The sequence below is a fragment of the Pan paniscus genome, chromosome 6, assembly GCF_029289425.2.
Source record: "Pan paniscus chromosome 6, NHGRI_mPanPan1-v2.0_pri, whole genome shotgun sequence".
In the NCBI taxonomy this organism is placed as follows: domain Eukaryota; kingdom Metazoa; phylum Chordata; class Mammalia; order Primates; family Hominidae; genus Pan; species Pan paniscus.
Genome location: NC_073255.2, coordinates 195,926,549 through 195,941,965, shown reverse-complemented (window position 1 = coordinate 195,941,965; position 15,417 = coordinate 195,926,549). Strand labels below are relative to the sequence as shown.

The 15,417-nt window shown below is 56.4% G+C and overlaps 1 protein-coding gene and 2 long non-coding RNA genes across 3 annotated transcripts in view; all 3 read right to left on the bottom strand.

Moving 5' to 3' along the window:
• Positions 1-7: 7 nt before the first annotated feature.
• On the bottom strand, positions 8-3,846 carry LOC134730729 (uncharacterized). The gene is made up of 3 exons (XR_010112684.1): positions 2,601-3,846; positions 1,431-1,654; positions 8-429 (listed from the first exon to the last, which is right to left on the bottom strand). It is a non-coding gene; the product is annotated as an uncharacterized LOC134730729 (long non-coding RNA).
• A 375-nt stretch (positions 3,847-4,221) lies between these two features.
• Positions 4,222-7,852, bottom strand: LOC134730728 (uncharacterized). The gene is made up of 3 exons (XR_010112683.1): positions 6,626-7,852; positions 5,456-5,679; positions 4,222-4,454 (listed from the first exon to the last, which is right to left on the bottom strand). It is a non-coding gene; the product is annotated as an uncharacterized LOC134730728 (long non-coding RNA).
• A 3,966-nt stretch (positions 7,853-11,818) lies between these two features.
• Positions 11,819-15,417, bottom strand: part of LOC129398376 (zinc-regulated GTPase metalloprotein activator 1A-like) — a 42,992-nt gene continuing 39,393 nt past the window's right edge. Inside the window, exons 11-12 of the mRNA XM_055115591.2 lie at positions 13,346-13,569; positions 11,819-12,344 (exon numbers count right to left, since the gene is read on the bottom strand). Coding sequence (XP_054971566.1) covers positions 13,371-13,569 — 199 coding nt within the window. The 3' untranslated portion in view covers positions 11,819-12,344; positions 13,346-13,370. The remainder of the gene's footprint in view (positions 12,345-13,345; positions 13,570-15,417) is intronic.

The following is a 15,417-nucleotide window of genomic DNA, read 5'->3' as shown; positions in this document are numbered from 1 at the left end:
TTAGGACCCCCATCGCAGGGGGGGGAGGCACCCCCCGCGAGGCGGGGTCTCAGAGCCAGCCCCTCTTCCCCCACTGGCTCTTAGGACCCCCATCGCAGTGGGGGGAGGCACCCCCGCGAGGCGGGGACTGAGAGCCAGCCCCTCTTCCCCCGCTGGCTCTGAGGATCCTCCGTGGACTCACAGCCTCTTTACCATATTGTGAGTAATATCATCTCCCCCTCTGGAGATTAAGAACTCTTTCACAGACGGGTGTACACCCTCGGTGTACAGAGGGTGTACACCCGTCTGTATTGGGAGTAATATCATCCTCTTCCTCCCTGAATATGAAGAACAGTATCACAGGGGTGTTTCTACTCCCTGCGATATCGCGTGTCATATCCTCCTCTCCCACGTTGCAATTAGAAGGAATATCAGTGGGGGCGTGTCCACCTGTAGGGAAAAGAAAGAGAGATCAGACTGTCACTGTGTCCATGTAGAAAGGAAAGACATAAGAGACTCCATTTTGAAAAAGACCTGTCCTTTAAACAATTGCTTTGCTGAGATGTTGTTAATTTGTAGCTTTGCCCTAGCCGCTTGGCCCCAGCCACTTTGACCCAACCTGGAGCTCACAAAAACATGTGTTGTATAAAATCAAAGTTCAAGGGATGTAGGGCTGTGCAGGACGTGCCTTGTTAACGAAATGTTTACCAGCAGTATACTTGGTAAAAGTCATCGCCATTCTCTAGTCTCAATAAACCGGGGACACAATGCACTGTGGAAAGCCGCAGGGACCTCTGCCCTTGAAAGCAGGGTATGGTCCAAGCTCTCTCCCCATCTGATAGTCTGAAATATAGCCTCATGGGATGAGAAAGACCTGACTGTCCCCCAGCCCGACACCCGTAATGGGTCTGTGCTGAGGTGGATTAGTAAAAGAGGAAAGCCTCTTGCAGCTGAGATGGAGGAAGGCCACTGTCTCCTGCTTGCCCCTGGGAACTGAATGTCTCGGTGTAAAACCCGACTGTACATTCGTTCAACTCTGAGATAGGAGAAAAGCTGCCCTGTGGCGGGAGGCGAGACATGTTTGCAGTAACACTGCCTTGTTCTTCTTTACTCCACTGAGATGTTTGGGTGCAGAGAAACAAATCTGGCTTACGTGCACGTCCAGTCATAGTACCTTCCCTTGAACCTAATTATGACATAGATTCTTTTGCTCACATGTCTTCTGCTGACTCTCTCCTTATCATCACCCTGCTCTCCTACTACATTCCTTTCTGCTAAAATCATGAAAATCATAATCAATAACAACTGAGGGAACTCAGAGGCTGGTGCCGGTGCAGGTCCTTGGTGTGCTGAGCGCCGGTCCCCTGGACCCACTGTTGTATCTTTACACTTTGTCTCTGTGTCTTATTTCTTTTCTCAGTCTCTCGTCCCACCCAACTAGAAATACTCACAGGTGTGGAGGGGCAGTCCACCACTTCATCCACCTTCTGTCATATTGAAAGTAACATCATCTTCTTCCCTCCAGGATCGTGGGAATAATATCCCTGGGGGGTTTCCACTTTCTGCCATGTATGTAGTCATATCACCCCCTCCGCCGTGGAATATCATTAAGGAACATCTCACACGGGGGTGTATACTTCCTCCGATATTGGGAGTGACATCAACCTCTCGGTCTCTGAATATGAGGAAGAAAATCACAGGGCGGGTGTACACCTCGTGCTCTACGACGGGGAGTCATATCTGTCTGTTATGGGGAGTAATATCATCCTCTCCCTTTCAGGATACTAATAACAGTTTAACAGGCTGGGTGAACACAGCCTGCGATGCTGAAATTATTATCATCCTCTCCCCCTCTTCCTCCCCTGGCTCTTAGGATGCCCATCTCAGCGGAGCGAGCCACCCCCCGCGAGGCGGGGACTGAGCCAGCCCCTGTTCCCCCCCTGGCCCTTAGGATCCGTATCGCGAGGGGGGGAGGCACCCCCCGCGCGGCGGGGACTGAGAGCCAGCCTCTCTTCCCCCCACGGCTCTTAGGACCCCCATCGCTGTGGGGGGGAGGCACCCCCCGCGCGGCGGGGACTGGGAGCCAACCCCTCTTCCCTGCCTGGCTCTTAGGACCCCCATCGCAGGGTAGCAAGGCACGCCCCGCGAGGCGGGGACTGAGAGTCAGCCCTTCTTCCCCCCCTGGCTCTTAGGAACCCCATCGCAGTGGGGGGATGCACCCTTGGCGAGGCGCGGACTTAGAGCCAGCCGCTCTGCCCCCCCTGGCTCTTGGGACCCCCATCGCAGGGGGGGAGGCACCCCCTCGTGGCGGGGACTGAGAGCCAGCCCCTCTTCCCTCCATTTCTCTTAGGACCCCCATCGCAGGGGGGGAGGCACCCCCCGCGAGGCGGGGACTGAGAGCCAGCCGCTCTTTCCCCCCTGGCTCTTAGGACCCCCATCGCAGGGAGGGGAGGCACCCCCCGCGAGGCGGTGACTGAGAGCCAGCCCTTCTTCCTCGCCCAACTCTCAGGATCCCCATCACACGGGGGAGGCACACCCCGTGAGGCGGGGACTGAGAGCCAGTCCCTCTTCCCCCCCGGCTTATGACCCCCATCGAGGATTCTAAGATCCTTAGGACTGACCTGGAGGGCTGTGGGTATTAGGTGTCCAAGAAGAAAACTCAGATCTGCCGACGACCGCAGGTAGCTTACTTGGGATTTACTATTCGACAGGTGTCCGAAAGCAGCCCGGGATCCGAAAGAAAGCAGGTCATTTGCAATCTTCCGGAGCCTAAGGGCAGAAGGCTGGTGAGAGAATTCCTAGGAGCTGTGGGGTTTTGTAGACTGCGGAGCCCAACTTTGCAGTCTTAGCCACGCCTTTGTATGACGTCACAAAGGGGGGCGGGGACCGGCAACTTTTGGAATGGGGATTCCAACAACAGCAAGTCTTTCATGACTTAAAGGAAAAACTTCTGAAAGCCCCAGCCCAGGGGCTAGCGGATCTCACAAAGCCTTTTCCACTGTATGCGTCAGAGAAAAGATGGCAGCTGGACTTTAAACCCAAACTGTGGGGCCCTGGCTGAGGCCGGTGGCCTACCTCTCTAAACAGCTAGACAGGGTTTCTAAAGGATGGCCCCCCTGTTTGAGGGCCTTGGCAGCAACTGCCCTGCTAGTACAAGAAGCAAATCAGCTGACTCTTGGGTAAAACCAGAACATAAAGGCCCCCCAAGCTGTGGTGACTGAAAGCCAGCCCCTCTTCCCCACCTGGCTCTTAGGACCCCCATCGCAGGAAGGGGAGGCACTCCCCGCGAGGTGGGGACTGAGAGCCAGCCCCTCTTCCCCCCCTGGCTCTTAGGACCCCCGTCGCAGGGGGAGGAGGCACCCCCAGCGAGGCGGGGTCTCAGAGCCAGCCCCTCTTCCCCCACTGGCCCTAAGGACCCCCATCGCAGTGGGGGGAGGCACCCCAGCGAGGCGTGGTCTCAGAGCCAGACCCTCTTCCCCCACTGGCCTTTAGGACCCCCGTCGCAGGGAGAGGAGGCACCCCCCACGAGGCGGGGACTCAGAGCCAGCCCCTCTAAGCCTTCTGGCTCTTCGGACCCCCATCGCGGGGGGGGAGGCACCCCCCGCGAGGCGGGTACAGAGAGCCAGGCCCTCTTCTGCTCCTGGCTCTAAGGACCCCCATCACAGGGGGGGGAGGCACCCCCCGCGAGGCGGGTACAGAGAGCCAGCCCCTCTTCCCCACTGGCCCTTAGGACCCCCGTCGCAGGGGGGGAAGGCACCCCCCGTGAGGCGGGCTCTCAGAGCCAGCCCCTCTTCCCCCGCTGGCCCTTAGGACCCCCGTCGCAGGGGGGGGAGGCACCCCCCGCGAGGCGGGGTCTCAGAGCCAGCCCCTCTTCCCCCGCTGGCCCTTAGGACCCCCGTCGCAGGGGGGGGAGGCACCCCCCGCGAGGCGGGGTCTCAGAGCCAGCCCCTCTTCCCCCGCTGGCTCTTAGGACCCCCATCGCAGTGGGGGGAGGCACCCCCCGCGAGGCGGCGTCTCAGAGCCAGCCCCTCTTCCCCCACTGGCCCTTAGGACCCCCATCGCAGGGGGGGGAGGCACCCCCCGCGAGGCGGGGTCTCAGAGCCAGCCCCTCTTCCCCCACTGGCTCTTAGGACCCCCATCGCAGTGGGGGGAGGCACCCCCGCGAGGCGGGGACTGAGAGCCAGCCCCTCTTCCCCCGCTGGCTCTGAGGATCCTCCGTGGACTCACAGCCTCTTTACCATATTGTGAGTAATATCATCTCCCCCTCTGGAGATTAAGAACTCTTTCACAGACGGGTGTACACCCTCGGTGTACAGAGGGTGTACACCCGTCTGTATTGGGAGTAATATCATCCTCTTCCTCCCTGAATATGAAGAACAGTATCACAGGGGTGTTTCTACTCCCTGCGATATCGCGTGTCATATCCTCCTCTCCCACGTTGCAATTAGAAGGAATATCAGTGGGGGCGTGTCCACCTGTAGGGAAAAGAAAGAGAGATCAGACTGTCACTGTGTCCATGTAGAAAGGAAAGACATAAGAGACTCCATTTTGAAAAAGACCTGTCCTTTAAACAATTGCTTTGCTGAGATGTTGTTAATTTGTAGCTTTGCCCTAGCCGCTTGGCCCCAGCCACTTTGACCCAACCTGGAGCTCACAAAAACATGTGTTGTATAAAATCAAAGTTCAAGGGATGTAGGGCTGTGCAGGACGTGCCTTGTTAACGAAATGTTTACCAGCAGTATACTTGGTAAAAGTCATCGCCATTCTCTAGTCTCAATAAACCGGGGACACAATGCACTGTGGAAAGCCGCAGGGACCTCTGCCCTTGAAAGCAGGGTATGGTCCAAGCTCTCTCCCCATCTGATAGTCTGAAATATAGCCTCATGGGATGAGAAAGACCTGACTGTCCCCCAGCCCGACACCCGTAATGGGTCTGTGCTGAGGTGGATTAGTAAAAGAGGAAAGCCTCTTGCAGCTGAGATGGAGGAAGGCCACTGTCTCCTGCTTGCCCCTGGGAACTGAATGTCTCGGTGTAAAACCCGATTGTACATTCGTTCAACTCTGAGATAGGAGAAAAGCTGCCCTGTGGCGGGAGGCGAGACATGTTTGCAGTAACACTGCCTTGTTCTTCTTTACTCCACTGAGATGTTTGGGTGCAGAGAAACAAATCTGGCTTACGTGCACGTCCAGTCATAGTACCTTCCCTTGAACCTAATTATGACATAGATTCTTTTGCTCACATGTCTTCTGCTGACTCTCTCCTTATCATCACCCTGCTCTCCTACTACATTCCTTTCTGCTAAAATCATGAAAATCATAATCAATAACAACTGAGGGAACTCAGAGGCTGGTGCCGGTGCAGGTCCTTGGTGTGCTGAGCGCCGGTCCCCTGGACCCACTGTTGTATCTTTACACTTTGTCTCTGTGTCTTATTTCTTTTCTCAGTCTCTCGTCCCACCCAACTAGAAATACTCACAGGTGTGGAGGGGCAGTCCACCACTTCATCCACCTTCTGTCATATTGAAAGTAACATCATCTTCTTCCCTCCAGGATCGTGGGAATAATATCCCTGGGGGGTTTCCACTTTCTGCCATGTATGTAGTCATATCACCCCCTCCGCCGTGGAATATCATTAAGGAACATCTCACACGGGGGTGTATACTTCCTCCGATATTGGGAGTGACATCAACCTCTCGGTCTCTGAATATGAGGAAGAAAATCACAGGGCGGGTGTACACCTCGTGCTCTACGACGGGGAGTCATATCTGTCTGTTATGGGGAGTAATATCATCCTCTCCCTTTCAGGATACTAATAACAGTTTAACAGGCTGGGTGAACACAGCCTGCGATGCTGAAATTATTATCATCCTCTCCCCCTCTTCCTCCCCTGGCTCTTAGGATGCCCATCTCAGCGGAGCGAGCCACCCCCCGCGAGGCGGGGACTGAGCCAGCCCCTGTTCCCCCCCTGGCCCTTAGGATCCGTATCGCGAGGGGGGGAGGCACCCCCCGCGCGGCGGGGACTGAGAGCCAGCCTCTCTTCCCCCCACGGCTCTTAGGACCCCCATCGCTGTGGGGGGGAGGCACCCCCCGCGCGGCGGGGACTGGGAGCCAACCCCTCTTCCCTGCCTGGCTCTTAGGACCCCCATCGCAGGGTAGCAAGGCACGCCCCGCGAGGCGGGGACTGAGAGTCAGCCCTTCTTCCCCCCCTGGCTCTTAGGAACCCCATCGCAGTGGGGGGATGCACCCTTGGCGAGGCGCGGACTTAGAGCCAGCCGCTCTGCCCCCCCTGGCTCTTGGGACCCCCATCGCAGGGGGGGAGGCACCCCCTCGTGGCGGGGACTGAGAGCCAGCCCCTCTTCCCTCCATTTCTCTTAGGACCCCCATCGCAGGGGGGGAGGCACCCCCCGCGAGGCGGGGACTGAGAGCCAGCCGCTCTTTCCCCCCTGGCTCTTAGGACCCCCATCGCAGGGAGGGGAGGCACCCCCCGCGAGGCGGTGACTGAGAGCCAGCCCTTCTTCCTCGCCCAACTCTCAGGATCCCCATCACACGGGGGAGGCACACCCCGTGAGGCGGGGACTGAGAGCCAGTCCCTCTTCCCCCCCGGCTTATGACCCCCATCGAGGATTCTAAGATCCTTAGGACTGACCTGGAGGGCTGTGGGTATTAGGTGTCCAAGAAGAAAACTCAGATCTGCCGACGACCGCAGGTAGCTTACTTGGGATTTACTATTCGACAGGTGTCCGAAAGCAGCCCGGGATCCGAAAGAAAGCAGGTCATTTGCAATCTTCCGGAGCCTAAGGGCAGAAGGCTGGTGAGAGAATTCCTAGGAGCTGTGGGGTTTTGTAGACTGCGGAGCCCAACTTTGCAGTCTTAGCCACGCCTTTGTATGACGTCACAAAGGGGGGCGGGGACCGGCAACTTTTGGAATGGGGATTCCAACAACAGCAAGTCTTTCATGACTTAAAGGAAAAACTTCTGAAAGCCCCAGCCCAGGGGCTAGCGGATCTCACAAAGCCTTTTCCACTGTATGCGTCAGAGAAAAGATGGCAGCTGGACTTTAAACCCAAACTGTGGGGCCCTGGCTGAGGCCGGTGGCCTACCTCTCTAAACAGCTAGACAGGGTTTCTAAAGGATGGCCCCCCTGTTTGAGGGCCTTGGCAGCAACTGCCCTGCTAGTACAAGAAGCAAATCAGCTGACTCTTGGGTAAAACCAGAACATAAAGGCCCCCCAAGCTGTGGTGACTGAAAGCCAGCCCCTCTTCCCCACCTGGCTCTTAGGACCCCCATCGCAGGAAGGGGAGGCACTCCCCGCGAGGTGGGGACTGAGAGCCAGCCCCTCTTCCCCCCCTGGCTCTTAGGACCCCCGTCGCAGGGGGAGGAGGCACCCCCAGCGAGGCGGGGTCTCAGAGCCAGCCCCTCTTCCCCCACTGGCCCTAAGGACCCCCATCGCAGTGGGGGGAGGCACCCCAGCGAGGCGTGGTCTCAGAGCCAGACCCTCTTCCCCCACTGGCCTTTAGGACCCCCGTCGCAGGGAGAGGAGGCACCCCCCACGAGGCGGGGACTCAGAGCCAGCCCCTCTAAGCCTTCTGGCTCTTCGGACCCCCATCGCAGGGGGGGAGGCACCCCCCGCGAGGCGGGTACAGAGAGCCAGGCCCTCTTCTGCTCCTGGCTCTAAGGACCCCCATCACAGGGGGGGGAGGCACCCCCCGCGAGGCGGGTACAGAGAGCCAGCCCCTCTTCCCCACTGGCCCTTAGGACCCCCGTCGCAGGGGGGGAAGGCACCCCCCGTGAGGCGGGCTCTCAGAGCCAGCCCCTCTTCCCCCGCTGGCCCTTAGGACCCCCGTCGCAGGGGGGGGAGGCACCCCCCGCGAGGCGGGGTCTCAGAGCCAGCCCCTCTTCCCCCACTGGCCCTTAGGACCCCCATCGCAGGGGGGGGAGGCACCCCCCGCGAGGCGGGGTCTCAGAGCCAGCCCCTCTTCCCCCACTGGCTCTTAGGACCCCCATCGCAGTGGGGGGAGGCACCCCCGCGAGGCGGGGACTGAGAGCCAGCCCCTCTTCCCCCGCTGGCTCTGAGGATCCTCCGTGGACTCACAGCCTCTTTACCATATTGTGAGTAATATCATCTCCCCCTCTGGAGATTAAGAACTCTTTCACAGACGGGTGTACACCCTCGGTGTACAGAGGGTGTACACCCGTCTGTATTGGGAGTAATATCATCCTCTTCCTCCCTGAATATGAAGAACAGTATCACAGGGGTGTTTCTACTCCCTGCGATATCGCGTGTCATATCCTCCTCTCCCACGTTGCAATTAGAAGGAATATCAGTGGGGGCGTGTCCACCTGTAGGGAAAAGAAAGAGAGATCAGACTGTCACTGTGTCCATGTAGAAAGGAAAGACATAAGAGACTCCATTTTGAAAAAGACCTGTCCTTTAAACAATTGCTTTGCTGAGATGTTGTTAATTTGTAGCTTTGCCCTAGCCGCTTGGCCCCAGCCACTTTGACCCAACCTGGAGCTCACAAAAACATGTGTTGTATAAAATCAAAGTTCAAGGGATGTAGGGCTGTGCAGGACGTGCCTTGTTAACGAAATGTTTACCAGCAGTATACTTGGTAAAAGTCATCGCCATTCTCTAGTCTCAATAAACCGGGGACACAATGCACTGTGGAAAGCCGCAGGGACCTCTGCCCTTGAAAGCAGGGTATGGTCCAAGCTCTCTCCCCATCTGATAGTCTGAAATATAGCCTCATGGGATGAGAAAGACCTGACTGTCCCCCAGCCCGACACCCATAATGGGTCTGTGCTGAGGTGGATTAGTAAAAGAGGAAAGCCTCTTGCAGCTGAGATGGAGGAAGGCCACTGTCTCCTGCTTGCCCCTGGGAACTGAATGTCTCGGTGTAAAACCCGATTGTACATTCGTTCAACTCTGAGATAGGAGAAAAGCTGCCCTGTGGCGGGAGGCGAGACATGTTTGCAGTAACACTGCCTTGTTCTTCTTTACTCCACTGAGATGTTTGGGTGCAGAGAAACAAATCTGGCTTACGTGCACGTCCAGTCATAGTACCTTCCCTTGAACCTAATTATGACATAGATTCTTTTGCTCACATGTCTTCTGCTGACTCTCTCCTTATCATCACCCTGCTCTCCTACTACATTCCTTTCTGCTAAAATCATGAAAATCATAATCAATAACAACTGAGGGAACTCAGAGGCTGGTGCCGGTGCAGGTCCTTGGTGTGCTGAGCGCCGGTCCCCTGGACCCACTGTTGTATCTTTACACTTTGTCTCTGTGTCTTATTTCTTTTCTCAGTCTCTCGTCCCACCCAACTAGAAATACTCACAGGTGTGGAGGGGCAGTCCACCACTTCATCCACCTTCTGTCATATTGAAAGTAACATCATCTTCTTCCCTCCAGGATCGTGGGAATAATATCCCTGGGGGGTTTCCACTTTCTGCCATGTATGTAGTCATATCACCCCCTCCGCCGTGGAATATCATTAAGGAACATCTCACACGGGGGTGTATACTTCCTCCGATATTGGGAGTGACATCAACCTCTCGGTCTCTGAATATGAGGAAGAAAATCACAGGGCGGGTGTACACCTCGTGCTCTACGACGGGGAGTCATATCTGTCTGTTATGGGGAGTAATATCATCCTCTCCCTTTCAGGATACTAATAACAGTTTAACAGGCTGGGTGAACACAGCCTGCGATGCTGAAATTATTATCATCCTCTCCCCCTCTTCCTCCCCTGGCTCTTAGGATGCCCATCTCAGCGGAGCGAGCCACCCCCCGCGAGGCGGGGACTGAGCCAGCCCCTGTTCCCCCCCTGGCCCTTAGGATCCGTATCGCGAGGGGGGGAGGCACCCCCCGCGCGGCGGGGACTGAGAGCCAGCCTCTCTTCCCCCCACGGCTCTTAGGACCCCCATCGCTGTGGGGGGGAGGCACCCCCCGCGCGGCGGGGACTGGGAGCCAACCCCTCTTCCCTGCCTGGCTCTTAGGACCCCCATCGCAGGGTAGCAAGGCACGCCCCGCGAGGCGGGGACTGAGAGTCAGCCCTTCTTCCCCCCCTGGCTCTTAGGAACCCCATCGCAGTGGGGGGATGCACCCTTGGCGAGGCGCGGACTTAGAGCCAGCCGCTCTGCCCCCCCTGGCTCTTGGGACCCCCATCGCAGGGGGGGAGGCACCCCCTCGTGGCGGGGACTGAGAGCCAGCCCCTCTTCCCTCCATTTCTCTTAGGACCCCCATCGCAGGGGGGGAGGCACCCCCCGCGAGGCGGGGACTGAGAGCCAGCCGCTCTTTCCCCCCTGGCTCTTAGGACCCCCATCGCAGGGAGGGGAGGCACCCCCCGCGAGGCGGTGACTGAGAGCCAGCCCTTCTTCCTCGCCCAACTCTCAGGATCCCCATCACACGGGGGAGGCACACCCCGTGAGGCGGGGACTGAGAGCCAGTCCCTCTTCCCCCCCGGCTTATGACCCCCATCGAGGATTCTAAGATCCTTAGGACTGACCTGGAGGGCTGTGGGTATTAGGTGTCCAAGAAGAAAACTCAGATCTGCCGACGACCGCAGGTAGCTTACTTGGGATTTACTATTCGACAGGTGTCCGAAAGCAGCCCGGGATCCGAAAGAAAGCAGGTCATTTGCAATCTTCCGGAGCCTAAGGGCAGAAGGCTGGTGAGAGAATTCCTAGGAGCTGTGGGGTTTTGTAGACTGCGGAGCCCAACTTTGCAGTCTTAGCCACGCCTTTGTATGACGTCACAAAGGGGGGCGGGGACCGGCAACTTTTGGAATGGGGATTCCAACAACAGCAAGTCTTTCATGACTTAAAGGAAAAACTTCTGAAAGCCCCAGCCCAGGGGCTAGCGGATCTCACAAAGCCTTTTCCACTGTATGCGTCAGAGAAAAGATGGCAGCTGGACTTTAAACCCAAACTGTGGGGCCCTGGCTGAGGCCGGTGGCCTACCTCTCTAAACAGCTAGACAGGGTTTCTAAAGGATGGCCCCCCTGTTTGAGGGCCTTGGCAGCAACTGCCCTGCTAGTACAAGAAGCAAATCAGCTGACTCTTGGGTAAAACCAGAACATAAAGGCCCCCCAAGCTGTGGTGACTGAAAGCCAGCCCCTCTTCCCCACCTGGCTCTTAGGACCCCCATCGCAGGAAGGGGAGGCACTCCCCGCGAGGTGGGGACTGAGAGCCAGCCCCTCTTCCCCCCCTGGCTCTTAGGACCCCCGTCGCAGGGGGAGGAGGCACCCCCAGCGAGGCGGGGTCTCAGAGCCAGCCCCTCTTCCCCCACTGGCCCTAAGGACCCCCATCGCAGTGGGGGGAGGCACCCCAGCGAGGCGTGGTCTCAGAGCCAGACCCTCTTCCCCCACTGGCCTTTAGGACCCCCGTCGCAGGGAGAGGAGGCACCCCCCACGAGGCGGGGACTCAGAGCCAGCCCCTCTAAGCCTTCTGGCTCTTCGGACCCCCATCGCGGGGGGGGAGGCACCCCCCGCGAGGCGGGTACAGAGAGCCAGGCCCTCTTCTGCTCCTGGCTCTAAGGACCCCCATCACAGGGGGGGGAGGCACCCCCCGCGAGGCGGGTACAGAGAGCCAGCCCCTCTTCCCCACTGGCCCTTAGGACCCCCGTCGCAGGGGGGGAAGGCACCCCCCGTGAGGCGGGCTCTCAGAGCCAGCCCCTCTTCCCCCGCTGGCCCTTAGGACCCCCGTCGCAGGGGGGGGAGGCACCCCCCGCGAGGCGGGGTCTCAGAGCCAGCCCCTCTTCCCCCGCTGGCCCTTAGGACCCCCGTCGCAGGGGGGGGAGGCACCCCCCGCGAGGCGGGGTCTCAGAGCCAGCCCCTCTTCCCCCGCTGGCTCTTAGGACCCCCATCGCAGGGGGGGGAGGCACCCCCCGCGAGGCGGGGTCTCAGAGCCAGCCCCTCTTCCCCCACTGGCCCTTAGGACCCCCATCGCAGGGGGGGGAGGCACCCCCCGCGAGGCGGGGTCTCAGAGCCAGCCCCTCTTCCCCCACTGGCTCTTAGGACCCCCATCGCAGTGGGGGGAGGCACCCCCGCGAGGCGGGGACTGAGAGCCAGCCCCTCTTCCCCCGCTGGCTCTGAGGATCCTCCGTGGACTCACAGCCTCTTTACCATATTGTGAGTAATATCATCTCCCCCTCTGGAGATTAAGAACTCTTTCACAGACGGGTGTACACCCTCGGTGTACAGAGGGTGTACACCCGTCTGTATTGGGAGTAATATCATCCTCTTCCTCCCTGAATATGAAGAACAGTATCACAGGGGTGTTTCTACTCCCTGCGATATCGCGTGTCATATCCTCCTCTCCCACGTTGCAATTAGAAGGAATATCAGTGGGGGCGTGTCCACCTGTAGGGAAAAGAAAGAGAGATCAGACTGTCACTGTGTCCATGTAGAAAGGAAAGACATAAGAGACTCCATTTTGAAAAAGACCTGTCCTTTAAACAATTGCTTTGCTGAGATGTTGTTAATTTGTAGCTTTGCCCTAGCCGCTTGGCCCCAGCCACTTTGACCCAACCTGGAGCTCACAAAAACATGTGTTGTATAAAATCAAAGTTCAAGGGATGTAGGGCTGTGCAGGACGTGCCTTGTTAACGAAATGTTTACCAGCAGTATACTTGGTAAAAGTCATCGCCATTCTCTAGTCTCAATAAACCGGGGACACAATGCACTGTGGAAAGCCGCAGGGACCTCTGCCCTTGAAAGCAGGGTATGGTCCAAGCTCTCTCCCCATCTGATAGTCTGAAATATAGCCTCATGGGATGAGAAAGACCTGACTGTCCCCCAGCCCGACACCCGTAATGGGTCTGTGCTGAGGTGGATTAGTAAAAGAGGAAAGCCTCTTGCAGCTGAGATGGAGGAAGGCCACTGTCTCCTGCTTGCCCCTGGGAACTGAATGTCTCGGTGTAAAACCCGACTGTACATTCGTTCAACTCTGAGATAGGAGAAAAGCTGCCCTGTGGCGGGAGGCGAGACATGTTTGCAGTAACACTGCCTTGTTCTTCTTTACTCCACTGAGATGTTTGGGTGCAGAGAAACAAATCTGGCTTACGTGCACGTCCAGTCATAGTACCTTCCCTTGAACCTAATTATGACATAGATTCTTTTGCTCACATGTCTTCTGCTGACTCTCTCCTTATCATCACCCTGCTCTCCTACTACATTCCTTTCTGCTAAAATCATGAAAATCATAATCAATAACAACTGAGGGAACTCAGAGGCTGGTGCCGGTGCAGGTCCTTGGTGTGCTGAGCGCCGGTCCCCTGGACCCACTGTTGTATCTTTACACTTTGTCTCTGTGTCTTATTTCTTTTCTCAGTCTCTCGTCCCACCCAACTAGAAATACTCACAGGTGTGGAGGGGCAGTCCACCACTTCATCCACCTTCTGTCATATTGAAAGTAACATCATCTTCTTCCCTCCAGGATCGTGGGAATAATATCCCTGGGGGGTTTCCACTTTCTGCCATGTATGTAGTCATATCACCCCCTCCGCCGTGGAATATCATTAAGGAACATCTCACACGGGGGTGTATACTTCCTCCGATATTGGGAGTGACATCAACCTCTCGGTCTCTGAATATGAGGAAGAAAATCACAGGGCGGGTGTACACCTCGTGCTCTACGACGGGGAGTCATATCTGTCTGTTATGGGGAGTAATATCATCCTCTCCCTTTCAGGATACTAATAACAGTTTAACAGGCTGGGTGAACACAGCCTGCGATGCTGAAATTATTATCATCCTCTCCCCCTCTTCCTCCCCTGGCTCTTAGGATGCCCATCTCAGCGGAGCGAGCCACCCCCCGCGAGGCGGGGACTGAGCCAGCCCCTGTTCCCCCCCTGGCTCTTAGGATCCGTATCGCGAGGGGGGGAGGCACTCCCCGCGAGGCGGGGACTGAGAGCCAGCCCCTCTTCCCCCACTGGCTCTTAGGACCCCCATCGCAAGTGGGGGAGGCACCCCCCGCGAGGTGTTGACTGAGAGCCAGCTCCTCTTCCCCTCCTGGCTCGTAGGACACTCATCACAGGAAGGGGAGGCATGCCCAGGGAGGTGGGGACTGAGAGCCAGCCCCTCTTCTCCACCTGGCTCTTAGGATCCCCATCGCAGGGGGTGAGGCACCCCCCGCGGGGCAGGGACTGAGAGTCAGCCCTCCTTCCCCCCTGGCTCTTAGGACCCCCATCGCAGTGGGGGGATGCACCCCTCGAGAGACGTGGACTTAGAACCAGCTGCTCTACCCCCCCTGGCTCTTGGGCCCCCCCTCGCAGGGGGAGCGGCACCCTAGTTGAAATTAGAATTAGTTTTTAAGGGCATGGCTAAGGCAAAATTAGAAATATATATATATCAGGCTGGGTGTGGTGGCCTACACATGTAATCCCAGCACTTTGGGAGGCTGAGGAATGAGGATCACTTGAGCCCAGGAGTTTGAGACCAGCCTAGGCAACATAGCAAGACCCCACGCTTACAGAAAATTTAAAAAAAAAATTAGGCATGGTGACACATGCCTGTGGTCCCAGCTTCTTGGGAGGCTGAGATGGGAGGATCACTTGAGCCCAGGAGGTTGAGGCTGCAGTAAGCCGTTTGTGCCACTGCACTCCAGCCTGAGTGACAGAGAACCCCATCTCAAAAAAATAAATAAATAAAAAGAAAGGAAATATATATAGGAATGGGAATTAGAACTCTCAAGTATAGAGCCACCCACTATGCCTACCCTTAAGCAAAACTGCCCCACCAATTCAAAATACCCAGACACATGTCCATTTTCATGATCTTCTATGGACATATACGAGACTTATGAAATATTCATTGCAGCATTATTTGCAATAGCCAAGCTGTGAAAACAAGTTAAATGTCCACTAACAGAAAAAGGGATAAAGCAAACGTGGTATATGTAGAAAATGGAATATTATTCAGACCTAAAAAGGAAACCTTGCCATGTGCAAAAACATGGATGAACCTTGATGACTTTATGCTACGTGAAATAAACTAGTCACAGAAAGACAAATAATGCATGATTCCACTTGTGTCAGGTAATTAAAATAGTCAACCCCACAGAAAGAGTGTAGAAAGGTGGATGCCAGGGGCTATGAAGACAGGGAAATGGGAAGCTGCTATTCAAGGGGTATAAAGCTTCAGTTATAAAGAGTGAAACATTCCAGAGATCTGCTGCACATCCTCATGCCTATAGTTAGCAATACCGTATTGTACACTTAAAAAATTGTTAAGAAGGTAGATCTCATGTTAGATGTTCTTACTACAATAAAAAAAGAAAAAGATACTGATGCACAAGAATAACTAAATTTTCTTCCCTCCCTTACCAAAAAGATTCCCCACAGGAGAAGGCAGAAAACTAATCCATTATTAAAGTGAAGAGAGGAGAGAGGAGCCAAGATGGCCAAATAGGAACAGCTCCGGTCTACAGCTCCCA